Source organism: Tursiops truncatus, chromosome 1 (assembly GCF_011762595.2).
Source record: "Tursiops truncatus isolate mTurTru1 chromosome 1, mTurTru1.mat.Y, whole genome shotgun sequence".
Classification (NCBI taxonomy): domain Eukaryota; kingdom Metazoa; phylum Chordata; class Mammalia; order Artiodactyla; family Delphinidae; genus Tursiops; species Tursiops truncatus.
The window spans coordinates 80,034,016-80,061,368 of record NC_047034.1 but is presented as its reverse complement, the minus strand read 5'-3'; the positions used below and the strand labels follow the sequence as shown (position 1 = coordinate 80,061,368).

Below are 27,353 nucleotides of genomic sequence, written 5' to 3'. Positions count from 1 at the left end.
CTTTCAATCTGTGTGTTTCCTCAGGTCTGAAGGGGGTCTCTTTAGACAGCATATATACGGGTCTTGTTTTTGTATCCATTCAGCCAGTCTGTGTCTTTTGGTTGGAGCATTTAATCCATTTACATTTAAGGTAATTATCAATATGTATGTTCCTATTACCATTTTCTCAACTGTTTGGGGTTAGTTTTTGTAGGTCTTCTCTTTTCTTGTGTTTCCTGCCTAGAGAAGTTCCTTTAGTGTCTGTTGTAAAGCTGGTTTGCTGGTGCTGAATTCTCTTAGCTTTTGTTTGTCTGTAAAGGTTTTAATTTCTCCATTGAATATGAATGAGATCCTTGCTGGGTAGAGTAACCTTGGTTGTAGGTCTTTCTCTTTTATCACTTCAAATATGTCCTGCCACTCCCTTCTGGTTTGCAAGGTTTCTGCTGAAAGATCAGCTGTTAACCTTATGGGGATTCCCCTGTAAGTTATTTATTGCTTTTCCCTTGCTGCTTTTAACATTTTTTCTTTATATTTAATTTTTGATTGTTTGATTAATATGTGTCGGCATGTTTCTTCTTGGATTTATCCTGTATGGGACTCTCTGCACTTCCTGGACTTGATTGACTATTTCCTTTCCCATATTAGGAAAGTTTTCAACTAATCTCTTCAGATATTTTCTCAGTCCCTTTCTTTTTCTCTTCTTCCTCTGGGACCCCTATAATTCGAATGTTGGTGCATTTAATGTTGTCTCAGAGGTGTCTGAGACTGTCCTCCATTCTTTTCATTCTTTTTCTTTATTCTGCTCTGTGGTAGTTATTTCCACTTTTATCTTCTAAGTCACTTATCCATTCTTCTGCCTCAGTTATTCTGCTATTGATTTCTTCTAGAGAATTTTTAATTTCATTTACTGTGTTGTTAATTATTGTTTGTTTGCTCTTTAGTTCTTCTAAGCCCTTGTTAAACATTTCCTGTATTTTCTCCATTCTATTTCCAAGATTTTGGATCATCTTTACTATCATTACTCTGAATTCTTTTTCAGGTAGATTGCCTATTTCCTCTTCATTTGTTTGGTCTGGTGGGTTTTTACCTTCTCCTTCATGTGCTGTGTATTTCTCTGTCTTCTCATTTTGCTTAACTTACTGTGTTTGGGGGTCTCCTTTTTGCAGGCTGCAGGTTTGTAGTTCCTGTTGTTATTGGTGTCTGCGCCCAGTGGGTAAGGTTTGTTCAGTGGGTTGTTTTGGCTTCCTGGTAGAAGGGACTGGTGCCTGTGTTCTGGTGGTTGAGACTGGATCTTGTCTTTCTGGTGTGCAGGACCACATCCAGTGGTGTGTTTTGTGGTGTCTGTGAACTTATTATGACTTTAAGCAGCCTCTCTGATAATGAGTGGTGTTGTGTTCCTGTTTTGCTAGTTTTTTGGCCTGGGGTGTCCAACACTGGAGCTTGCTGGTCGTTGGAGCTGTGTCTTAGCATTGAGATGGAGATCTCTGGGAGAGTTCTCACTGATCGATATTACAAGGGGCCGGGAGGTCTCTGGTGGTCCAATATCCTGTCCAGAGAGCTCAGGCCTGTCCGGTGTCAGGCCTGAGCTCTCCCACCTCAGAGGCTCAGGCCTGATGCCCGGTCGGAGCACCAAGATCCTTTCAGCCACATGGCTTAATGAAGAATGCTGCAACATGATGATCGCATGAATGGAAGTCTCTATTTGTTTTCTATATGTCTTCTGTCTCTGGTTTCCCCTCTATTTATCCATTACTGCTTTCTTTTATTTTAAATAGATATTTTGAAGTGTGCCACTTCAATTCCCTTGTTTCTTTTATATATATTTTTGAGTTGTTTTCTTAGTTTTTCTTGGGTATTACAAACATCTCAATTTATAACTTTCTAGATTAAATTGATACTAAGAATTTCAATATTATACAAAATCTTTGCTCCATATAGCTCTATTCCTCTGCCCTTTATGTTATTCTTGTCAAAAATTTCATCTTTACCCATTATAAGCACATAAATATACTTTTATAATTATTGCTTTATGCATTTGCCTTTTAAATCCAAATGAAAAGAGAGTCACAAAAACACATCTATACTGTCTTTTATATTTACCTATGTAGTTACCTTTAACATTGCTCTTTATTTATTTGTGTGTATTTGAGTTACTGTGCAATGTTCTTTCATTTCAGCCTGAAGGATTCCCTTTAGATTTTCTTGTAGGGGATGTCTAAGAGCAATGAATTCTCTCAGTTTTTGTTTTTCTGGAACTATCTTGATTTTTTCATTTTAGAAGGATAATTTTACTGAATGAGTTTTTGTTGATGATCTTTTTCTTCAAGCATTTTGAATATGTCATCTCACTGCCTTCTAGACTCCATAGTTTCTGATGAGAAATCAGCTACTAATCTTATTGGAGATCCCTCATATTTGATGAGTCTCTTCTCATTACTTTCAAGATTCTCTCTTCATCTTTGACAGTTTGATTATGATGTGTTTAGGTGTGGATCTCTCTGAATTTATCCTACTTGAAGTTTGTCGAGATTCTTGCATGTACAGACAGTTTTTATCAAATTTGGGAAGTCTTAAGCCATTATTTCTTCAAATAATATTTCTGCCCTTCTCTCTTTTCCTTCTCAGACTCTCATTATGCATGTGTTAGTATGCCTTATGGTGTCCCACAGGTCTCTGAGGCTCTGTTCATTTTTCTTCATTTTTTTTTTCTCTCTCTTCCTCAGATTGGTTAATCTCAACTGACCTATTTTCAAGTTTGCTGATTATTTCCTCTGGCAGCTAAAATTTGATGTTGAGCCTCATTAGTAAATTTTTCATTACAGTTATTATGCTTTCCAACTCCAGAATTTCTATGTGGTTCTTTTTTTACAAAAAATAATTTCTATGTATTGATATTCTATACTTGACGAAAAACCATTCTCATACTTTGCTTTAGGTCTTTACGCAAGGTTTCTCTCAGTTTTTTAAACATAACATCTGACTTAAATTTCTTTGTCTATTTAAGTGCAAAGTCTGGGTTTCCTCAGGGGTAGTTTCTATTGATTGCTTCCTCCTTCCCCATCCCTGTTTATGGGTCATAATTTCCCTTTTCCCCCACATGTCTCATAATTTTTTGTTGAAAACTGGACATTTCAAGTAGTATAATGTACAACTCTGGAAATTAGATCGTTTCCCCAGGGCTTGTTATTGTTGCTTTGTTGTTGTTGCTGTTTATTCAGTGATTTCCCTGAACTATTTTTTTAAAGTTTGTATTTATTGTCGAGTGGGCCTAACATGTTTGTTTGGTTGCTTAGAGGTCTTCTCATAACTGGGCAGATATTTTCTTAAGTACTTTACACTAATACGTCTTTCAGCTTCTGCCGAGGGCTCCGTTTGCATATTGACGTATTTTTTCAATGCTCTAGCAGGAAGTTTGTAATTCCACCTTAGCTTTGTAATTCTGCCTTAGCTTCACTCCCTGCTTGTGCCGAGCCTCTTGATCAGAAAGAGTGAAAGATCAGGGCTTTCTTTTATGGGCATGGACACAGCCCTGCACTTGAGTATGGCTTTCCAGATTCCAGGGAATACATCAGAGCTTTTCAAAGCTCTCTGTGGACTTCTCGTTCCCCTTCTTTTCCTTTAAACTCTTTTGTTCAGCCTCTTGTTTGTTATTGCCACTTCGATGGCTATAATGTTAAATAATTACCTCTGTTTGGGGAAAAGGCTGTTTTTAGGGAGTGAGCTCAGAATCGGATCAAATAAAGACAACCCCTGTGAGTGGGTGTTTCCAGGGAACGGCCAGACAGCTCAAACACTGACAATATTTTGTGGAGCTCTAAATCTTTTCTTCTTTCAGTGGCTGCTGGCTTGCTGGCTTTCACTGCTGTTTTGCATGTGAGAGTGTTGATTTTCAAGGCTACCATGGAGCTGGGGGAGGGGAGGGGAATATGGCAAGTGAAATCACCACAATTCTTGCTGTTCTTCCCAAGATTCAGTTTTTTTTTTTGTCTTTAAATAAACAATCCTCAGAATATTGTAGTCCTTTGGTTAATTTCTAGACTTCTGAAAAAGTTGATTTTGACAATACTTCCAGGTTTCTAGTTGTTTTTAGGGAGAGTAGATTTTCAGAAGTCCTTACTCCACCCTTCTGGAAGTTTCTCATATTGACTCTTCACCATTCCCTAGGCCCAGAGAACTCCACTGGACTTGATGAGTTCTGAGGCTTCTCTGTGGTTTCAGGTACATTTTAGAGTAGGCACTCGTGGCTGGTTAAATATTCAATTTTCCCAGCCTCCACAGGTCCTCATCAAAATGGATCCAAACTGTCAGATTGACTCTGTAATTTACTGAAAGCTGCTCTGGACAGAAAAAGATGGCCTATAACTTCCACAATTAAGACATACCATAGGTGAAGGAACCATATAGAAGAGCCAAAAAGAAAACCTATAAAAAGGAGATGTTCTGCCTTCTAGGAAGTTAATCTGGAGAAACAGCAGTGCTGAAGCATAGAGACTCAACATGAAAAATATAGCAATGACTCATATATGTATGTATGTATGTATGTATGTTAGCAAATTAAATTCTCATGGTTTTACATACCTATACTGCTCAGAATTTACTATAAATTTGCCTCTTTCAACTGATTTCACACACTAAGTAGAGGACAAGGCACCCTTCATTATGATGTTTGTTTGTGGTAGTACTGATAAAGACAAGGACTTTTAAAGTCCTTTTCACTAGTATTCCTAAGAATGCTTCTTACATATCTCTATCTTCCCCCAAAGGAGTCAGGATCAGACTGGTATAGAAGAGTAGTCAAAAGCTTAGTCTAGCACACACACACATACACAGACACACCGTTCCCCAGAAAGACAGTAGGTCTTCTGGTCTAGGGAAAATGGTTTTAGTTCCTAAACCCAGGGATAGAGAAAGATTTCCCATGGGAGATAACAGACCCATTATTTGTCATCTTGTCTTCTTGAAATCCTCCAGCTGGGTGGATGTTCCCACCGCCACTTGTGGCACATTATAATCATAGAAGATAACAATTGTTACACCCACCTCCTTTTTGATGTTTTGAATAATCTTTCTAGTGCTGCCAAGGTACAACAGTGACCAATATCAAGCTCTACTCTCCCTTTCATACATTGCCTAAAATCTGGCCTCCCTCATCACACTGCCCAATGTTCTCATGCTGGTGAGTGAGGAAATAAATGACAAGTGTGCCAAGTCCAACAGAGGACAGGCAGAAGGTATTTTTGAATGCCAGCTTTCAATTCTATAAAACCACAGAATTACAAAATAGGTGCAGCTAAACTTACTCAGGGTTTTTTTTTTCCAGTTGGGAACTAAGATATGTGTGTTTCTCCATAAGGAGCAATCAAGGTTGATCCTTCCTTAGTCTGTGTTTCAGGATATTGGGCAAACAAGCAGCTATACAATAGTGTCAGGCACTGAAGGTCTCCAAGTTGGATCTCTTTTCTGTTACATCTCTTCGTTCAGTGGTAACTGTCATTGGTGCTAAAATTCCTTTGCCCCATAGTTGTAACAGTTAGAGTCTGGGGACATGATAAAAATAAGCTCTCATCACAGCATCTTAGGAGAGTCTCATCATATCTGGTAGGACATATGATACCGGCAAATGGATGCTGCCTAAAAAATTGGATATTCTGAATGCTATATAGGAAAAAAAGCATCCCCTTCTCCAACTGCAACATTTCACAGTCATCTCTCACTTTCAGTACCTTCCTTGCTGCACAAAGATCTGCACAGGGTAAAGAGGGGGTAGGATAACATTATCGGGAGAGATGGGAGGGATAAACTGGCTTCAACAGCTTTCACAGAAACAAACATTTGTCACTGAGGTCTTTGTCCATCATCTTCTGGCTTCAAGCTCTCAGTATCCTATGACCTTAGATGTGACACCATGGCACTTGTGTTCCTTCTCCAGCAATTGGAAAGGCAAAGGCAAATCCTTCTAAGACTGAAGAGACTGCAGGCTGAACCCGGGTGATTGTGTTTAATGGGGAAATGCAAGGAGGCAGAGGAGTTTCTAACAGTGCTCCTCCCCAGCCCTCCAAAGACAAAGCTGTGCTTCAGCTGGGCTAGCTGTCCTTCCATCCTGTGGGGACATGAGGTAGAGTGGGGACAGACTGGAGGTGGGAAGGATGGGAGAGAGAGAATGAATAAGAGGTGGCAGGAGGTGAAACTGGTCTGGTAGGGACAGGCCAGCACTGCATGCTTCTAACACCCACGGTGCCCATCACCTACCACATAAAGGATCCCCAGCAAATACACTCTGGTTTATAAGCTTGATCCCCAAATACCCAAGAATTTAAAGACAAGCAGGACTATGTTTTCCTGGAATGAATTGTAAAAAGAAGGTGAATAAATGAAAAGAGATTGAGAAGTGTGTTCTCAGATCCACTGAGACAAGAGAGCAACAGTCGTGCATGTGGCAGGACTGTTCACTGCCCCCCGAGGAGTGGGTTTTCTTAGTCAAATTGACACTTACCTTTGGCACCCCTCATCCTCCCCCAGACCCACCTGGTATGTTCCCTGTGGCTTTGCGATGATAGACGTCCCATCCCCAAAGGTGGTGCAGCAGCTACTGTCCTCGCAGTTGGTGATGACAGTGGCGTAGTGTGAACTTTCAATCTGCATGCACTTCACCTGCCTGGTGATCCTCTGAGGACCTTCGTCTGTGGGCAAATGCAAGGGAAGCAGGTCTGATAGGATGCACACATAGGGAACATGCCTGCCAGCTGACTCTGACTGTGCTCCTGCCTCCTGGCTACCTGGACTCCAAGTCAAGATCCAGTGTTGAGAACTCACTCCATGGGGCTGGAGTACGGGCTACTCTCTATGTCAATGCAGTCATATTTCCAGAATATCTCTTAATTTAGTGTGCTCTTTTGTTCTCACCATTCTTTTTATTTTGAGAAATTGAAAACATCCGGAAAAGCACAAAATATAATTTAACTATTCATGCTCACTAATGAAAATTAACACTTGTTAATATTTTGCCATATTTGCTTCATTTTTAATATGTACATAAGAGAAAAATACAGATAAAGTTGAAGTTTACTGCTCTCCTTATCTCTGGGTTTATTCCTTTTTCTCACAATCCATTTTTATACTTTTATATAAATGTATGTATCAAAAACAACATATAGTATTTTGTGTACTTTAAATTTGCATAAGTTATATATTACTCTATGTATCATTCTACACCTGAATTTTTAACTTAACAATGTTTTGAGACATTTAGCCATCTTGATATATATGTGTGTGTGTAAATAGGTGCATGTATGTGTGCACTTCATTCCTTTTAATTGCTATATAGTACTCCTTTGTAAGCATATACCACATTTTATTTTTCTATTCTGCTGTTGATGGACATTTGTTTTCCCAATATTTTAATATTAAACTTGGTGTTGCAAGTAGCACCCCTATACCTGTTTCCTTGTTCAAATGTATAAGAGTGTCTTTCTATATATACCCAGAAGTAGACTTAGTGTATTGTATGATATGCACATTTTCAATTTACCAGATATTTAAAAATTGCCCACCCAAGTGGCTCTTTTAATTTTCACTCTAACTAGCAGGGTGGAAAGGTTCCTCTTTTTCCAGTCACTTGCCCATTTGTTGCACTTAATTTGGCAATGAAGCATTTAAACTCTGGAATTAAAGAAAAGTGAGTCGGAATAATTTTTATTTAAAAATCGTTTTTAAATTTAGCTTAGGAAGGGTGGTAGGCTTTTAGATAATATGAAAGACTCTGGTTCATTAGTAGCTGTCGCTGGCTTTTCTCTTATATCACCTTTCTGATAATGAGAATTGTCAGAAAGAATTGAAGGAGGACCTACCTGATGTCACCTATGTATGCAAATTAGATTCCTTAAGGATCAAAGGAAACAGGTCTGAGAGCTAATGTGCAGGACAGTTGAGTCATGATTATTAACTTTTAGTTGCTACCAATCCAGGCTGTAAGTTTTTAGTGGTAAAAATGGAAAAGGCACTATTATTATCCATCAGCCAACTAGAGCTGTTATCACTTCCACGTCAGCTGAGGATAAAGATCATAATAAAGGGCCTCATTTGGATTACGTGAGTACTCTTTAGTTGACGTGAATTCTTCAAAAAAATTATTTTCTTATGTGTATTTTCAAAAATCAGTGAGGTTTCTACCTATCTTATTGTAAAGACATAGAATATTGTCATCTACTTGAAAAAGAAGAGATACATGTATATGTATAACTGAATCGCTCTGCTGTACACCTGAAACTAACACAACATTGTTAATCAACTATACTCCAATATAAAAGAAAAATTTTAAAAAAAGAAAAAAAAAAACTTACCTGTCTCTTGATCATCCGGAGAAATAATTTGATCTTCATAAACTTGATAAAAGGTTGTGATTCTGGTACCATCAGCATGATCCACTACCCGAGTACCATCTTTCTTTTCAATGATGATCACTTTGTCTTCTCGAGTTGTCATAACCTGAACATACAAAGGCAGAGCACCATCATTTGGTCAGGTGGTTAATCTCAAGTGTGCTTATTTTCACACCCCATTGATTACCATCAAAATCCTGGTTATTTAGAAGTAAAAGTTTTATCTCATCTACTTGATCTAATCTTTATAACAATCCTGGGAGGCAGGCAACGATATCCCCATTTTATGGATGAGGAAATTCAGGCTTAGAGAAGTTAAGAAACTTGCTGAATGTCACTCAGCACGTGCCAGAGCTGATGCTGGACTAAGACTGTCTGACTTCAGAACTGGTGCTTCTTCCATGGTCGCACATTTGTGAGTAAAAAGTTAACATCAGGACTGATCTGACCCAGGTATGTCCAGGAAAATGGTCCCAGGTCCTGCCTCCTTGGAAACTACAGGTTTAAGATAAGCAAGGGACCACTGGTGTCTGTAGTGAGGGTTCTGATGTGGTCTGGTCTCCCCTGAGGAAGCAATGCCAGAGCTTGGATTTTGTGTGTCGGTGCAGGAGGGCAGCATGGGTGAAAGGGGTGCTAGACACAAAGGATCCCAGGGAGCAATGGGCAGAGTGGTGAGAGCAAGGTTAGGAGTGAGGGACCAAACTGGGAAGATTATTAAGCCATATTAAGGACACAGTCTTTATCCCAAGGCAGGCAAATCAGTAGTGAAGGGTTTTAAGTATGTGGACTAGAGCAAGAAACACAGAAAATATTCATTTAGCCCTAGCAAGTACTTCAGTCTGAAAGAGCACTCAGACCTTTGTATCCTGTAGCTAAATGGTTCACCAGAGAAGCTCTAAACCCCCAGCTCTGTGTGTGTGTGTGTGTGTGTGTGTGTGAAGATGTGGCAGGCATGGAGATGCATAGCCCAGATCTTCCTTCAAGACAGGATTTGCTCCCCAGCTGTGTGGAGTGAAGTTGGCAAACAGCCTCCAGTTGTCAGCTCTTCCAGCATCTGCCTCAGCTGCAGAGAAATGCTTTGCCTGACTCACATTGCTCCAGGTGACCTTGGTCCAGTGACTGAGTGAGGCAGGAGTACACCGATATGGTTCCTGCTCCCAGACTTGGGACATTGGGACAGATGACACTGGCTTCTGAGCTCCTGCCAGTTAACCAAGGCTTTGTGGGGTCTGCGTCACAGCTCAGCTTCTCCTCTGTCCAATCCTGCTTTCTCCCCGTTCCTTTCACAAATGGTGTCCCTTATAAATATCTTGTACCACAACCTTCATTTAAGTGTTTGCTTCTGGAGACCCCAACTGTCAACAATGTATTAAAATTATATAATGCATATATTTAAATCATTGAGTGTTTTCTAACTTATACTGTCCTAACTGTAAGGGACACAATTTGCAGTGAAGTGTCCAGATGGATATGAGAGTGAGTTTGCTAGCTATATTTTGACTCAAGTGTCTAGGGCTTTTGTGAGTAGGTCATAATTACATTTTTATCTTTTTATAGTAGGCAGAAATCACTATAAGAGAGAAGTGCACACTGATCATTATTTTAAGTTCTTATCTTTGGCACTCTCAGCCAGTGGTAGATATAGATATGTATATCTGTCTATCTATATCTGTCTGTCTATCTATCTATCTATCTCTCTATCTATCGAATGTGTATAACAAGAAATACTGCTGTAGAATGCAGTGACTGAGAGCATGGACTCTGCAGTTAAGCTGCCTGAGTTCAAATTCTGGTTCCACAGCTGGCTGAGTGATTTAGGCAAGTTGCTTCCCTTCTCTCAGCCCTAGTTTCCTTATCTGCAAAATGGAGCCAACACTAGTATTCCTCAGAGATGTTATACGGATTAAATGAGATAATGCTGGTAAAGTAATTCACACTTAATTGGTCATCAAGTTAGCAATGATAAATACTAGCTCTTTAACTCATTTATTTATTTTGGCTGTGGCACATAGCTTGTGGGATCTTAGCTTCTCAACCAGGGATCGAACTTGGGCCCTTGGCAATGAAAGTGCAGAGTCCTAACCACTGGACCGCTAGGGAATTCCCTATCTAGTTTAGATATTCACAAATTATTATTTAGAATTATTCCAACATTTTATAACACCACATAACATTGACATTTTCTGATCACCATAGGGTAAGATAATCATTATTTTTAGAGGTGGCAAGAACACAATAGAAAGAATATTTACTGAACACCTGATGGTGCTAAATCTGGTATTAATCTTCCCAACTATTTTAGGTAATGACTATTATTTCTATTTTAGGAGTAAAGATACTAGATTAGAAACATCCAAAGTCATATATCTAGTAAGAAGTGTGACTTGGGGTTCAAACCCATGACTGCCTCACAGCAAGGTCAGTGGCACTCCTCTAAAATGTGATACTTCATGTCAGATATCATGAAAACACACATCCATTCTCAATTTTGTTTCATATGATTATTGCCCCTTATTTGCATAATAGTTAAGCATATGAGACCTAGAATACAACCTGGGGTCCACATTCTGAATCTACCACCTGCTGTGTGATCTTGGAAAAATTATTTAGCCTGTCTGTAGCTTAGTTGTCTCATATGTAAAATGGAAACAATAGTTTATTGTGAGAATTAAACAAGTTAGGATGTGGAAAACACCAAGAACAGTGACTGGCACACAGTGAGTGCTCAATAAATATTATTACTATTGTTGTGATTGCTATTTGACTGTTGGGTGTCTATGCTTGAATCCAGGCTCCTGGATCTTGGTTTGTGCTTCTATAATGGTGCTAGGTATCAGTAAAGGAAATTGAGTGTCATTAACTAAGAAATATTAATCAAATTTGCATATTAAGCCAAATAATCTGTATCAGGGCTGAATTAAAGTGAGTCATTTGAAGTCACCAAAAAAAAACTATCCTGAGATGATATGTATCTTGAGTCTCACAACAGAGAACTAGCAAACAATGTAAGAGATTATGAAACTATTTCAGAAGTAGGCTGAAGAAGAAAGGAAAACGCATTTGGTTAGATAAAGGAATTTATCTCAATAGCAAGCAGACATTTTGCTTTCGACTATCAGCATGTGGTTGTAAACAAGTGCTGGAAGTCCAGAAACCAGAAATAAGGCATGCAGGAAATTCTTTGTCTTGTTAGATTTAGAGGGTGCTGCAAAGCTCCACATAAGATATTAGAGGAATAGCTGTGGAATGGAAAGAGCCCAGTTTTTAGTCCCAACGACTGGTTCTAAACCTGGCTCCAGCACTTCCTGGTCACATTACTTAACTTGCTGAGGCCCAGCTTCCTCATCTGTATAATATACACTGGTGTGAGGCCTGAATGAGAGAATGTATGTAAAACCCCTAACAGAAAGCCTATAGAAAACGCTATTGTGCATCCCAGGGGTTTCAATTTCACATCTGCTTGACAGATAAACAAAACCGTTATTTACTATACCACTCATTTGTCACTTTTTCTTAAGTTATAAATAAAATCTTTCTTATAGTTGCTTTGTGGTGGTGTTGAATGTTTGAGTTATTTAATGTGGGCATCTCATTAAATATACCATAAATTATTTGAAGTCAAGGATCATGAACAAATTTCTATAATTCATGTCAGGTACACACAAAAAGTAGGAATAAATCAGAGCCCCTCACTTCTAGAAGATAAGACATATAAACAAATACATCCAACAGAAAGAAATATAGGATATCATTAATCATATGTCTTAAAAGTGGAATAGAAAATTCATGATTTGTCTCTCACTTCAAGAATTGATATTTCATGATACACTACACTGGTCAAATGAACCACACAATATTTTTAGATTTGGAAAGATGGATCCATCCATTCATCCATACATCCATTACTTAACAAACAGTTATTGAAAATTTATTATTTGACAGGTATTCCTCCATGTGTTGTTTCAGAACCCTAACAATTTAGAAAAATTTGTAATATATAATAGTTTGCCATACCGTTCCATCGACAGGATCTGTGGCTTTAAAGGATAAAAGTGGGGCCAAGTCTGCTATTCTTTCTAATCCTTTGGTGCCAATCCGATTTCCTTGAGGTGTAGTTGTAAACCAGGTGCCTAAGTGAACCTCCACAGGAGTTACTGTTTGAATTGTTTCTGGGGGAGGTTCATGGCTTTCATTTTTATGAGCCATTGATGACTGATTTTTCTGACTTTTTCCTGTGGAAGTTCAAGTAAAATCAAATACAACAAATCAACTATACTCCAACAAAAATTTAAAAATTTAAAAAAAAATTAAAAAAAATCAAATGCAACAATATAACTATATCACATATAGAATTATTCATTAAGTTTTAATACAGTGTAGGTTACCTCAGACACAGAGAAATTCTAAGTGGTATTCATCAATTATACTATTTCTCAAGAAGCAAAAATTTCAGGTTATGAATATCTAAATCTTGGTACTTGAACCTTGGCTGGATTCCCATCACCTCCCACAAAACATACACGTGCATACACAGCTCACTCTCCATGGCACAATACCCATTCTTGTCAATTTCTGTACACTTTTAGGTCTTGCTTACATCTCCCTAGATTCCAGATTTGGGGTTCTGTACCCTGGTTTTCAAAGCCTCTATTTTCTCCTGTGTATCTCTGAAATTTTTAGAATGCTTTTTTTGACTTATTATATTCTAGTATAATAGAGTATAATTTTAACTCTTCATTCCTCTGATTTTGTCTTTTTTTTTTCAGTCACAGGAAACATCTTTCTTCGGCCCTGGATCTGGAGAACATTACCAATCAAGCATATCCTTGGCCTCTCATATGGAGAGGATTTGTACAGTTTAATTACTACATTGATAATCATCTGATACACATCCCCCTCTCAACCCCTCCCCACCCCCATTCAATTAGAACAGGAAGATAGAACTGAAGAAACCCTCATGGAACCCTGTAAATATTATCTCAATCCCTCTACCTCTGGAGTAAAGGTAGATTTACTCCATTTGTATGAATAATAATGAGTAATCTCATTATTACTTGCCAGGCAAAATTTGCCAGTGTTGCCAAGCCTCGATGATGAAGTAAACTCAGACTGAGAAAAAAATTGCAAAAAATATAGTAAAGGATTGTTGCCTCCAGGAAGATCCTTTAGATTCAGACCACGAAATGTGGATCTTGGTGTAAGATGCAGACTCAACTAATTGGGGGAACCAAAGAAGACAGATATATTTAGCTAAGCCTTTCCATTGCCCTAAGATTTAATTTGGACCTATTTGTATTTCCAGAGCATTAAAAGAGAACTGAAAGATAGACCTGTAGAAATTATTTAGAATGAAGCTCAGAGGGCCAATGTGACAGAAGTAATGAAAGAGAGGTAAAAGCTCTCTAATACACATTTAATTGGAATTCTCGAAGAAGAAGAGAAAGAAATGGATGATAAACAATATTTGAAAAGATAATATTGAGAAAGTTCCACAAGGAATGAAAGATACTAATTTACAGATTCAAGAAGCCCAATGTGGGGCTTCCCTGGTGGCGCAGTGGTTGAGAGTCCGCCTGCCGATGCAGGGGACACTGGTTCGTGCCCCGGTCTGGGAGGATCCCACATGCCTCGGAGTGGCTGGGCCCGTGAGCCATGGCCGCTGAGCCTGTGCTCCGCAACAGAAGAGGCCACAACAGTGAGAGGCCCAAGTACTGGGGAAAAAAAAAAAAAAAAAAAAAAAAAAAAGAAGCCCAATGTATTCCCACTTGGATAAATAAAAAGAAATCCACCCCTAGTTAAATCATATTGATATTATAATAAAAAAGAAAATATTTTAAAGGTGGTTAGATTGTCTAACAACAATTAGACTGACAGCCAACTTTTCAACAGCAATAGTGGAAGCAAGAAAAATATGAAGAATTATTGTCCACATGCTGAGAGAAAATACCTGTCAATCTAGAATTCTACACCCAGTGAAATTATTTTTCAAGAATGAGGACAACATAAAGACATTTTCAGAAAATATCTGTTTTGCAATAAATAGCTTAAAACTTCCAGTTAAAACACAAAAATATCTAATTTTTAAAACATATACCTATATGCTGCTCACAAGACACACTTTTAAACATAAACCATAGAAAGTAAAATAAAGTGTGGGAAAAGTTATACTGGAAAAGTTAAACAATAGCTGATGTAGCTATAAAAATATAAGCAAAATCAACATTAGAGTAAAAAAGAATCCTAGAATAAAAAGTCATTGTGTACTGATAAAAAGTTAAATTCCCCATGAAGATAAAACAATTCTAAATTTGTAAGTATCTAAAATCATATCCTCAAAATATATAAAGGCAAATCTGAGAACTATAAAAAAGACATAGTTATTTCAGAAAAAAGAAATATGGATTAAACTGTAAGGAGTGAAGAGGCTATTCTACCCTTTCAGGAAATTTAAACATACTTCCGCTGAATAAGTTGACATTGTACATTAAAAAGTCCATAAGGATATAGAATAAGAAATGTCAAAGTTTGAATGTGAGGCAAATATGGCCTACTGTCTGTTTTTGTACAGTCTGTGAAGTAATAATTCTTTGTACATTTCTACATAATTAAAAAATCAAAAGAATATTTTGTTATGTATGAAAATTATATTAAATTCAAATTTTAGTGACCATATAAAAGTTTAATTGGAACACAACACAGCATGCTCATTTGATTATGTATTTTCTAAGGCTACTTTTACACTACAATAGCAGAGTTAGTAGTTGTGACGGAGACCATATGGCTCCAAGTGTCTAAAACATTTACTATCTTGCCCTTTACAGAGAAGTTTCCTGAACCTGGATATAAATTGGACAACACAACTAACAAATTTGATTGCACAGATATAAAGAGAACTCTGTAACATGCTGTATAAATATATATATATAAATTAATTAATTAAATTAGAAAAAGAGAACTCTGTACTCAATAGCTGCAGGATATATGCAGTTTTCAACTTTTCAAACACAGACAGAATTTTTTTTTAAATTTGACCATATCCATTCCTCTGTCAATGGACATTTAGGTTGCTTCCATGTCCTGGCTATTGTAAATAGTGCTGTAATGAACATTGGGTACATGTATCTTCTCGAATTACGGTTTTCTCCAGATATATGCCCAGGAGTGGGATTGCTACTTCATATGATAGTTCTATTTTTAGTTTTTTAAGGAACCTCCATACTGTTCTCCATAGTGGTTTTACCAATTTACATTCCCACTGACAATGTAGGAGGGTTCCCTTTTCTCCACACCTTCTCCAGCATGTATTGTTTGTAGACTTTTTGATGACGGCCATTCTGAATGGTGTGAAGATGTCATACATGTATACCATGGAATATTACTTAGCCATAAAAAAGAATGGAATGCCATTTGCAGCAACATGGATGGACCTAGAGATTATCATACTAAGTGAAGTAAGTCAAAGACAAATATCATATGATATCACATATGAAAAGATGCTCAAGCTTCCTCATCATCAGAGAAATGCAAATCAACCACAATGATATACTACCTCACACCTCTCAGAATGGCTATCATCAAAAAGAACACAAATAACAAATGTTGGAGACGATGTGGAGAAAAAGGAACACTTGTACACTGTTGGTGGGAATGTAAATGGGTGCAGTCACTGTGGAAAATGTTATGGAGGTTTCTCAAAAAACTAAAAATAGAACTACCATATGACCCAGTATATCATTTCACTAAATTTTGAGTTATCAAAAAAAGAATTCACTTTGCCTCCATACAATGTTACTGGGTACCATGATGAGATGTGTGAATCTGAGAGAAAAAGACTAAATCTTAGTCTCACAGATCATTAAAGGCATATGAGAAATTGAGAAAAATTTGCAATGCCTGAGAGACAGTGTAATTTAGGGGTTAGTTGCCCAGACTCAGATCCGAGCTTTACCACTTACTAGCTGAGAGACTTCAAGGAAGTTAATTAACTTCTTTGTGTCTCAATTTTCTCATCTGTAAATTGAGATTATTAAGATACACACCTCACAGAGTTGTTGTGAGTATTCACTGATTTAATATTTTGAAGTATCCAGAATTGTGCCTGGTGTACAAGCACATGTCTCCTACACATGAAGATCTCTTAAAATGAAAATGATGAACATCCCAACAGCAAACCAAGGAAAGATGTGAATAGAAAATTAACAAAAAGAAAAAAAAAGCAACAAACATCTTTAAATGTTTAATCTCATCAGTAATCAATGAAATGCAAATTAATATAATAATAAGATGCATTAATTGTCTATCAAACTGAGTAACATGAAAAGAATGACAATACCCGGCATTGGCAAGGGTATGAGGAAGCAGACACTTTCATACTGTGCTGGAGGTAGGGGCATAAATTGCAAGTGTCTTGGAGGGGAGCAAGTCTGTAATTTAGATTATGGCAGACATGGTTGATTGCTTACAAGACACTTCTCCACCTTCCTTTTTCCTTACTAGTAGTGCTCATCTCCTGAGAAAAAAGCCAAAAGTTTCAGATGCTGTTTTCCCAGCCTAAGTCCCCAACCAGGTTTAGTCAATGACATATAAGAGGAGACCCACTGGGGGTGGGGGAGACTGGTGTAATCTGGGGCTATTTTCCTCCCTGATAAAGAGAGACACTTGAAAGCTCTTGTGTCCACCCTCTTTCCTTTCTGCTTTGGAACTTACGACATGAGGCCCTCGTGTCTGGAGCTGAGGTGGCTCTCCTGCGATTTCGGGGAAAAGAGAAGGACAGAGAAGGCTACACAGAGACTTGACATCACTGATCACTCATCTAACCCTAAAACAGTAGTGTAGGCATTAGAACTAATGTCGTGTCAGAGTACATGATGACATAGGAAAATGTTTGCTATTTATTACATAGAGATAAAAGCAATTCATGAAACAATGTGTAATGCTGTGATTCCCAATGAAATGTGCATGTATTCGATGAAAAGATAAGTGTAATAAAAATAATATTGAGCATTTACTAAGCCCTTGGATTTATTAAATCCATTATAAATTGAGAGGCTTCGGTTATTACCTTTCTTTGTGATGACAGTCTCTGATGGTGCTGTTTCTGATTTTTGCTGAGAACCCATGCTCATCAAGTCCCCGCTGTGAGGGCTTGCTGGCGCATCAGCAGGAAGACCAACAGGCCCTGAATTGGGACTACTGCTCACAGTACCATCTGCGAAGAGAATCTGAAGAAAAAGCAAAAAATTTCAGCATTCTCAGAAACGAGGAAGAAACTGGTTAACAATACTGTGTGTCAAACTGAAATAGGTTAAAAATAACTCAAAGAAATGCTATTTTCCGACATCCAGACTCAGCAGTATAAAGCATGTTATAGAAGGGTAGATTTGGAGCTCAGAGACAACAGGTTAATAAACAGCTCAATAATATTGCTTTGTTTTCCATTTACTTTCTATTTTGTTTCTTTTCATTTCCTATCTTTTATCAGATTGACTTGCTTTATGTTTTCCCATTCTTCACCCTTCCCCTATGTAATTGGGAAATTATTTACCCTATTTCAATTTTTCTAATGACTACATTTAAGACTTTATCACATATTTAAACGTTTAGTTTCTATCAATATCTGTCTAGTATGTATAGTATGTATAGCATCTAAGGCAGTGTTTTTCCTTCCAACTATATTATTCTTTGCCATTTTAAGGCATCATTCATTTTCAAATGAGTTGTTTCTCTTTCCTTGTCATAGTACTGTTCCTCACCTTTAGCTTGTTTGTATTTTACTCTGCAGCAGGAAAGAGTAATTTATCTAACATATTCTTTTACCTGTGTGGATCCATCCAACAGGTATTTGACAACAGTGCCTTGACTGGTAATAACTCTTGATGCCTCCTGCTCCAGAGGTGGCATCACTGTTTTACAGAATTCATAGTGCTTCACCTTCTGGGGGTAGCTCTGTCGGACCATGATGTCCCAAGTGGGTTCCTCATCTATAACACATTGATCTTAAAAAGAAAAAAGAGCTTACTGAGAACTGTGCAATGCTGTATGGCTGGGATCTTATCGTCCTGCTTAATTGATTTCATTCTTTGGTCTACATCTGGTTACTAGGGGAGTTTTCATGTCATGACAGATGGCCCAGAGTACTGGTTCTTTGCTGCCTTTCTTATAGTCACATGTAGTAAATAAGGTCATTTACGAGTACTTAATACATACTTTCTCCATGTATAAGCCAGTGTTTCTAATGATGTCCAGAACATTTCAGGGCAAAATTAGGAAGGGAGAGAGTTATTCTGTCTTAGATGTTGCCTTTTCTCCCCATTGGTATTTTTCTCTCACCCTGGATGCACAATGTTCCCCTGGGGTCCCCCAGTTCCCTGGAGCCCCAGGGGAAGTCACTCACTCAGGCTTGCCCTCCTTAAATCATTTATCATCTTTCAAAGTTAACACAACCCTCTCATCTCTAACCAAGTCCAGATTTTTCTCAGAGTTCTACTCTTAGCTGGCAATCAAGAAGAAAACACCTAATAAATTCCTCCAAAAGAAAGTATTATTATTGAGAATTTCTGGTACACAGCAGCTACTCAGATTTTGCTAACTGAATAATTTCCTCTTCTCCATTTAAAAAGTGGTTTAATAACATAAAATCCAATGTCTGTCAGTGATGGAGTCTATTAAAAAATCACAGTCTATTCATTTGATGAGATGTTATCTAGATTTTAAAAGAAATACATTTGATAAATGTGTATCACCTAGAATATCCAAAATAGAGATGGACTAAAAAGGCTATTTGCAGAAAAATATTTACAATAAAATATAATTTATGTAAATTTTGCATTATCTACAACTTAACATTATTTGTTATTATGAAGGCATACATATAGCACATTTGTATAAACCTATTTGCACAAAAATCTAAGTCTTGTTAGTGTTCACTATAAGAGAAAGAGAAGGAATAGACTGTAGAGGGAAATTTCGGGTTACAGCTGTGTCTGTAATTTTAAAAATATATTTTGATTAAAGTATGACAAAAAGAGATCTTTATTTTGTCTGGCCAGCACATCAGTACTTGTTATATTATATATTATATTTTTCTGTATTAAAAGTTAAAATAAAATGGTATTGGTTCAGGAGGAAAAGAAGTGGTTTACTAACATGAAATGATGGTATTTCAAGGACTATATCAGGCTGGTGGGAAAATATTTTGGAATAAGCACCTTTCAAGGTGCTTGACCCTTCAAGTCACAGAAGTAATAATAAAATAATAAACATCTGTTGAAATATTTCTATATGTTAAATGCTCTGTGTATGTATTTTATTCAGCCCACCTCAACAACCCTTTAAGGTAGACACTTTCATTTTCCAGAGTTTTCCGATGAATAAATGGAGGCTAACTTCTCCAAGGTCACACAGCTGGTAAGAGCAGAGCTTAGATTTGAACCAAGTCTCTGTACTTAACTATTTTCTTATGCTGTAAAAACAACCACTGCTACCATGACCAAAAACAAAAGCAAAAACCTAACATTGGAATAATACTTTCCAAATTAGAAAGTATTTTCTCATTCAATATTTATAGCAACTCTGTTTAGTAGATGACGTTATTTTATAAATGAAGAAATTCAGGTGGGGAGGGGTTATGACTTGTCCAAGGTCACCCTGGCAAGAACTCAAATCTAGGCTCTTTCTTCTTGCACCGTGTGACCTTCTCTCCCTTGCCCAAGGCTGACCCTATGAAGATAGTGCTACTTTGATACTTATGCTGTAATTATATTCAGACTTGAATTAGGATAATCACAATATATGGAGGGTTTTAAAAAGATTATTTGTTACAGTTATTATTATTATTTTTTTAAAGGATCCAACAGCATTTTAAAAAATAAATTTATTTATTTACTTTTGGCTGCATTGTGTCTTTGTTGCTGCATGTGGGCTTTCTCTGGTTGCAGCAAGCAGGGGCTACTCTGTTGCAGTGCGTGGGCTTCTCACTGTGGTGGCTTCTCTTGTTGCGGAGCATGGGCTCTAGAGCTCAGGCTCAGTAGCTGTGGCTCATGGGCTTAGTTTGTCCGCGGCATGTGGGATCTTCCCGGACCAGGGATTGAACCCGTGTCCCCTGCATTGGCAGGCGGATTCTTAACCGCTGCACCACCAGGGAAGTCCCCAGACAGAGTTATTATTAACTACATTGTCTACCCTGACATAAAGATGAAAACATCAGACTAGAAAATGAAACTAATGGAAAAGACCGGTGAAACAAGTATTAAGCTGTGGTTTGCTAACAGAATCAAGAAAACAAGCAAGGAAACAAATATGTCCTTAAACTTAAAAAGAATATCCCTCTCAGTTCCCTCATAGCATCTTTGACTTCGGAAGACTGTCAGTGGCCTTCAGTCTTAGCACACACAGTTGGTCCCATCATGGAAAACCTGGATCACTAGGAATACTTGGAAATAGAAACAAGGGTTCATGGTCTATTTTTAATAATTCAGAAAGCCCAGTGAAAAGAAAAATTGAGATGAAATAGATCGACTACAACATTAAGTTTCTTCTCATTTGGCTGGCAACTGAATACAACATTGAATTATTTTTCAATAAGCAAACTCTTTTTCTTTGGTACACTTTTTAAATATGGGGTACATAAGGAAATTATAATAGAGTATATTTGGTCATGAAAATAGGATTCACTGATATAATGTAACATTTGTCAGATGAAGAAACATGGTCCAAAGACAGTAAGTTACTGAAAGGGCCATACAGTTAATTAGAACTCAAGTCCCGGCTCTGTGCTTGCTTTGTTGCCTCTCCCACTTCTACTGCAGTAGGGGGTCTTCATTTAAATAATGTTCAAATCAATCACCAATGTGGATGCCCCCCTGCATCAGGTTAATTAAAGGAGTCCTGTTGTACTTACTTATTCATCTTAATAGGTTAGGAGCCACGTACAGAATCAACAGAAGTAAGAGACCCTATAAAAGTATATATTGATACCTGGGAATGAGACTGGTTTTCTTCATCCATTTAACTTGCACTTATCTTTACCTACTCTGTGCTCACCGTCCTTTGTTTTGATCAGACCAGCAAAGTTCTGTTCCTGTGGCCCTTTGTAGAGGAAGGACACAGGACCACACAGTAGTTATTAAGAGCATTGGCTTTGCCACCACTGGACCAAGAATGGCATTTTATCTCTGCCACTTAGGAACTGAGTGACCTGGGGTAAGTTACTGAACCTTCTGATGCCTCGATTTCTTTATTTTGTGAAAGGAAATTATTAGGACTTAGTTTATAGTAGTTGTATTTTGTCATGTATGTTAAGTATTTAGATAGTGCCTGGCCCACAGTAAGTGCTCAAAAATGGTGGTCATTATTGTTATTAGCCTATTATTCATTATCAACAAGTTTATTTAACTGGTAGGAAAATACACAGTTTCAATGGTGACTGAAGTGTTTTCTATATGACTTTTTTTCCCCCTGCCTCCTCATCCTCCTGGCCAGCACTCACCTGGGGACTCTTGCCCAATGAAGGTCACTTGGAGCCCACTGGGGCAAGACACGTTCAGGTTTTGGAAGGTGGGAACATAAAGAGTCTCTTGTAAAACAGGTTCTGGTTCTACTTCTTCCTGTAAATAGTTCCACGTGTGAATAATTTCCTGTCATTTTCTAAATGAGATATCGATTTATTATGACTAAACAAAGACTTGGTGAATGCTTAGACTATGACTTGCCCAGGACTAGTGAGCCCTGCAGTGGAGCCTATAAGGATGCATGAGTCTCTACCTTTGCGCAATTGATATTTTGCCTGTAGAATGGCACACAGACATATGAAACAGCTAAATAACAGTACCAAATGGTTGGCACATCTTTCCTCAGAAAAGGGAGATATCAAAGTTAATGAGACTAGGAAAGGATCATGGAGGAGCTGAAGCTTGAACTAGGCCTTGAAAGATGCCTCAGTTTGGACATGTAGATGTAAGGGCTGACCAAGATCCCCACCACCTTCCTTGTGTGAGTCTTACAGTTTGGATGCTAGAGACATTATGCTATTAGGATATGTGTCTTTATTTTTCTATAATGAGCATACATTGCTTTTGTAGTAAGTAAAAATAAAAAAACACAATAAAAAAGATTATTTATAAGTTTTAATGAGGGTTTGGGTGTGTCTACTTAACAGATTCTAAATAACTTTATGCTCACTATGCCTGAATCCCTTGTTTGGTTATACGTACTCCAGGATGAAAATTATTCGGTTACTTCCAACCCACCCCTAACAATAATCCTTTCAGTTTTTCCAGTTGATTTGCTCAGCGGCTCGCCACTAAAATCATTCCAACTGATCCCCCAGTGTTGGATCTTTAATTTATTCTCTCTAGTCCTCTACTGTTGATCATTTAGGTTGTTCTGCCTTTGTTATTAATAGAGAATAAAATCTGGATCACTGGCTGAAAATCAATTAAAAACACAAAGCAAAATTAAGAGGTAAAAGCTTATGAAATTCTGTAAAATGAAAAATACTGCTCAAAGACACAAACAAGCCATGACAAATGTATCATTACACTCAAAACCAGTAATTATCCCCCACCCTTTCATTGTCATCAATTTTAAAAAATGTTGGGTGGACCAACTGGTTTGCCACCAAATTGCTTTCAGCTAAATTAATGAGTTACCTGGGGATACTCTACTCAGTACTTGAACATTTCTACTTAAGGGTCAAGTGTCCTAGCTTGAGAAACCTCATCTAGTAAAGCTGTGTAAATATGGTGCAGAGGCCAAGTAACATTCAAACCCCATAACTTTCAAAGGGTCAGGCTCTGAAATCCAGGTCCCTGATCACTTTTTAACACTTTTTTTCTAATAAGTTGAGAATTTGTACATTGTACAAACTGTACAACTGTACTAGTAAAACTGAAAGAATCAAGATTTGATCAGTAGTTTCCTTCTTGTCATTCTTTTAGAATCTCTTTTGATCTATATACTTCTATTAGGAAAATGTTTAGAGTCAAAGAGTTCTCAAGTGTGTGAGTGTGTGAGTGTGTGTGTATGTGTGTGCGCTTGTTTGCATATGGTGAAGGGTTAGAGGTAGAGGGTGGACTGCTCTTTAACTGGAAGTGGGTTGTCCTTTAGACTTGCTGAATTCTTAGTACATCAATATCTAAGTCCAGATCTACCTAACAGAAGTGTTTCCACTATTTAGTTAGAGATCCTCCCCTTCCAATTGTTGTTTATCTCAATGGAATTAAATTCAGTATTGAAAATAAGGACTGGTAGGAACTTGACCATCTAAGCAAAGAACATCCAAGATTCAATGTGGAAAAATGGTTGAACTAGTTATTCTGAGTTTGAAATGAATGACCTGAGACAGTTTGTTTAAGACAGCATGTCTCCTGGTGTGGGAATTCAACTCCTGTGCGCAGACCTCTTCTTGTCCATTCAAAACTGAAAGTACAAGGAGTGTTACTGAATCTGCACAGTAAAATATATGCACTGTAATAACACTATTGACATAACTCATGATTTAAAAAAGTTAACATTGAGGCAGAAGCAGAGTTTGGGAATACATGGCAAGGTCCACTTACCTTTTTCTCTTCTTCCTTTGGGAGCTCCTCTTCTTTAAGAGATTCTTTGGATTTTTCTTTGCTTTTTATTTTCCCTTTTCCTTTGCTTTGAGGAATACTCACTATAACAGGAATTACTGTTGGAGTATGTGCTGATGGGATATTCAACATTGCTTCCAAGTTAGGATCCTTATCCTCTATAAAGAGAAAGAGGAGAAAACAAGTAAATTAGACATTTATATTTGATATGTTTGTTAAATAAAATTTACATCTCAAACATTTATACCACTTGGCAATTTTTACCTTGCTGAGTAGGATTGATCAGTTGGATAGGTTTCAGGGGTAATGTAGTTGATTTGGAAATCAAAATTGTAGCTTAGAAATTTGAGGCACTTAATACTTTGATGCATTTGATTGAGTCATGATTTCACACACTCTTGCCTCCCTATCTAGATTGTAAACTCCTAATGATAGGGCAGTAACCATCTCTTCATTTTTTTGAGAAATATTTATTGAGGCTCATATGTAAAACGTGTGCAGCAGTGGATAATAATAAAAAAGAAAAATAAAGGACCTTATGAAGTCAAAATAGTCTAAATAAGATCTGTACTCAAATAGCTTCAATACAAGGACATATTAAATAGAAACATAAGGGATACAAACAAGGAAATTTAGAAAAGAAATGATTATTTCTGGCTGAGATGATAAAAGAAGTTTTCTTATTGAAGACTGATTTTATTCTGGGTTTAATGGATTGTTAGAATTCTAAAAGGAGAGCCAATCCATGGAGGAACTATGTTGGAAACTTCCAAGCATCCCCTTACGTCTTAGGTTATATCCTCTTCTGAGTTCCAGGGTAACACTCCCACCTGGATCTCCTCTTACCTCTGGTTATTTTTTTCGCAGTCTCCTTTACTAACGCTTCCTCTTTGTTAAATGTTGGTAGGTCCCAGTTTTTTTCCCCCTTCTCATTACACAACAGATGTTATCAACTCTGGCTGCACATAATCATTTTTCATGGAATTAAACGAAATGCTCAGGCCCCCCACCTTGACTCTCTGGGGACGAGGCCCAGGCATTTATAGTTGTGAAACACAATCACATGTAATTGTGATACACAGTGAGGGCTGAGAGCCTTTATTATCTCTATTAGATCTGAGTATCTTGTTCACTACTGGGGCTCCAGCTGTCATCTACATTTGAATGACTGCAAAATTTACATCTCCGGGCACAAGCTTTCTTCTCAGCTTCAGATCTGTATTTCCAACTGCTCTTAGACATCTACCCCTGCTTGTGGTACTGGAGACATTTCAAAATCAGTAAGTCTCTCCTCTTCCAAGCAGATAACCCTCCCTCCTATGTTCTCAACCTCAGTCAATGCCATGACCAATCATGCACTTTGTTTCTCAAGTTAGACATTGAGATTGTATGCATTTTCTCTTTTGGACTCACCCTATACATCCAACCAGTCACGGAGCCCTCAGAAATTTCTCTCAAATCATGCCTCTCCTATCTATTCCTACCACCTTAGTTCATATTCTTATTCACTTGCTTGATTTTTTGTAGCAGTTTCCTAATACCACCACCTCAGTGTACTTTCCAAACTATCACTATGATTATGTTCCTAAAATGAAATCTTTTCATGTCACTTCCCTTTTCATACTTAAAAAACTCTGGCGCTCACAAATCTTGTAGGACACACAATGCTCACCCTCCTCCACTCCAGTCACACTCAACCTCTCATTTTTCTGTAAAGATGTCATGCTTTTACCCAACTGTGTATTTATACAAATGGTTCTTACTGTCTAGAATTCCCTTTCCTTGCTGCTTTGTCAGGATAGTTCCTACTCACCTATAAAGTCTCATCTCAGATGCTATGCTTTCTCTCTCAAGTATTTTCTGGCTGTCCCCAGTACTTGGTTTATATATAATTTCTAGCACTTATGCAGTTATTTCACTATTTATGGTTTCTGTTCCCATTAGACAATGAATTCTTTGAGTAGCTGTAACATGGTTTTATTCATCTTAGTGACTCAGTGCCAGCAAGATGCCTGACTCATAGCAAGTACAGAATATAAATAGCGAATGGCATCTAGTTAGAGGCAGCTGGAAACTCCTCCCTCTCATCCCCATCCATTTACTCAATCAGTAAATATTTACTGAGTACCTACTACTGTGTACCATGCATTGGGTAACCAGTGATGAATGAGACATCAGGAACTTGTAACGTAATGAGAAGTTCAGATGAAGAGAACCTCAGGTATTCAATGTCATGTGTTAAGCCCATGATAGGAAAAGTACAGAGTGACAGGGGAACCCAGAAGAAAGGCATTTGCCACAAAACACTTCCATACAAGCTGTACTTTATACAGCTGTCCTTCAGTATACACAGGGGGTTGGTCTCAGAAAACCCCATGGATACCAATATCTGTGGATGCTCAAGTCCCTTATATAAAATAGTGTAGTATTTATTTGCATATAACCTATGGACATTCTCCCATATACTTTAAATCATTTCTAGATTACTTATAATACTTAATACAATGTAAATGCTATAAAATAGTTATTATACTGCATCATTTAGGAAATAATGACAAAAAATTAGTCTGTACATGTTCAGTACAGATGGAATCATGCAACCATCATGTGCTTAACTACATGGTACACATCAGCAACAACATAACATTATCTTTCTTTCAACACTTACAGATGGCTTTTGTTTAATGACCCAAAAGAGAAATACATGGAATAAAACATAGACTATTTAAAATACATATAGAAAATATAATCATAGAAAAAATATTAATTCTCTCTCTCTCTCACACACACACACATAGTGTTAACAATCACCAAAACCCTAGTTCTCCTGTCTTGATTACCCTTGCATCATGATGATGATGATGATGATGATGATGATGATGATGATGATGATGATGATGATTGCTATATGGTGTCTATGGTACCGATGTGGCAAGGCGATGAGATGTGTGGCACTCTAGGTAAGTGATGAGACATCAGGCTGAGTTAAGTCTTCTGACAGGATGTCAGAAGGATTATCTAGTCAGGAGAATTGGGTTCCAATTGCAGACACTGTCACTTTGGAGGAGGCTCAATAATACTAATGTCAGGATATCTGGAGGTTGAGGGCTGAGGATCTTAAAGCATTGAAGTTCTAGGCTTCACAACTGCAGATGCTTTAGTTAGAAACACTGTTATAGGAAGCTGTTTCTTCCTTTTCTTTGCATCATCAAACAAGTCTTGCAATGATTGTTGGCATACTGCTATACCTTGGATACCACAGAGGCTTCAGTCCATCAAAGGATTGTACTTGAGGATCATATCCTTTAACACTTGCACCTACTGAAAAAGCACTGCAATATTTTCACGTGTCCAAATTGATCGCTCTGCTTCCTCTAAATTTTCTCTGTAGAAAAAATCATCTGTAGATGACTTCGGCAGA

The 27,353-nt window shown here is 37.6% G+C and overlaps 1 protein-coding gene across 5 annotated transcripts in view; it reads right to left on the bottom strand.

The window, feature by feature from the left end:
• Positions 1 to 27,353, bottom strand: part of SPAG17 (sperm associated antigen 17) — a 172,559-nt gene that overhangs the window by 65,181 nt on the left and 80,025 nt on the right. For all 5 annotated transcript variants that reach the window (XR_012333560.1, XM_073809001.1, XM_073809010.1 and 2 more), the window contains 7 exons: positions 23,915 to 24,090; positions 21,844 to 21,961; positions 18,174 to 18,352; positions 17,419 to 17,578; positions 12,372 to 12,589; positions 8,319 to 8,463; positions 6,505 to 6,659 (listed from right to left, as the gene is read on the bottom strand). Coding sequence is in view for 4 of the 5 variants with exons in the window: in XM_073809001.1 (XP_073665102.1) it covers positions 6,505 to 6,659; positions 8,319 to 8,463; positions 12,372 to 12,589; positions 17,419 to 17,578; positions 18,174 to 18,352; positions 21,844 to 21,961; positions 23,915 to 24,090 (1,151 nt within the window). In the remaining variant the exon portion in view is untranslated. The remainder of the gene's footprint in view (positions 1 to 6,504; positions 6,660 to 8,318; positions 8,464 to 12,371; positions 12,590 to 17,418; positions 17,579 to 18,173; positions 18,353 to 21,843; positions 21,962 to 23,914; positions 24,091 to 27,353) is intronic.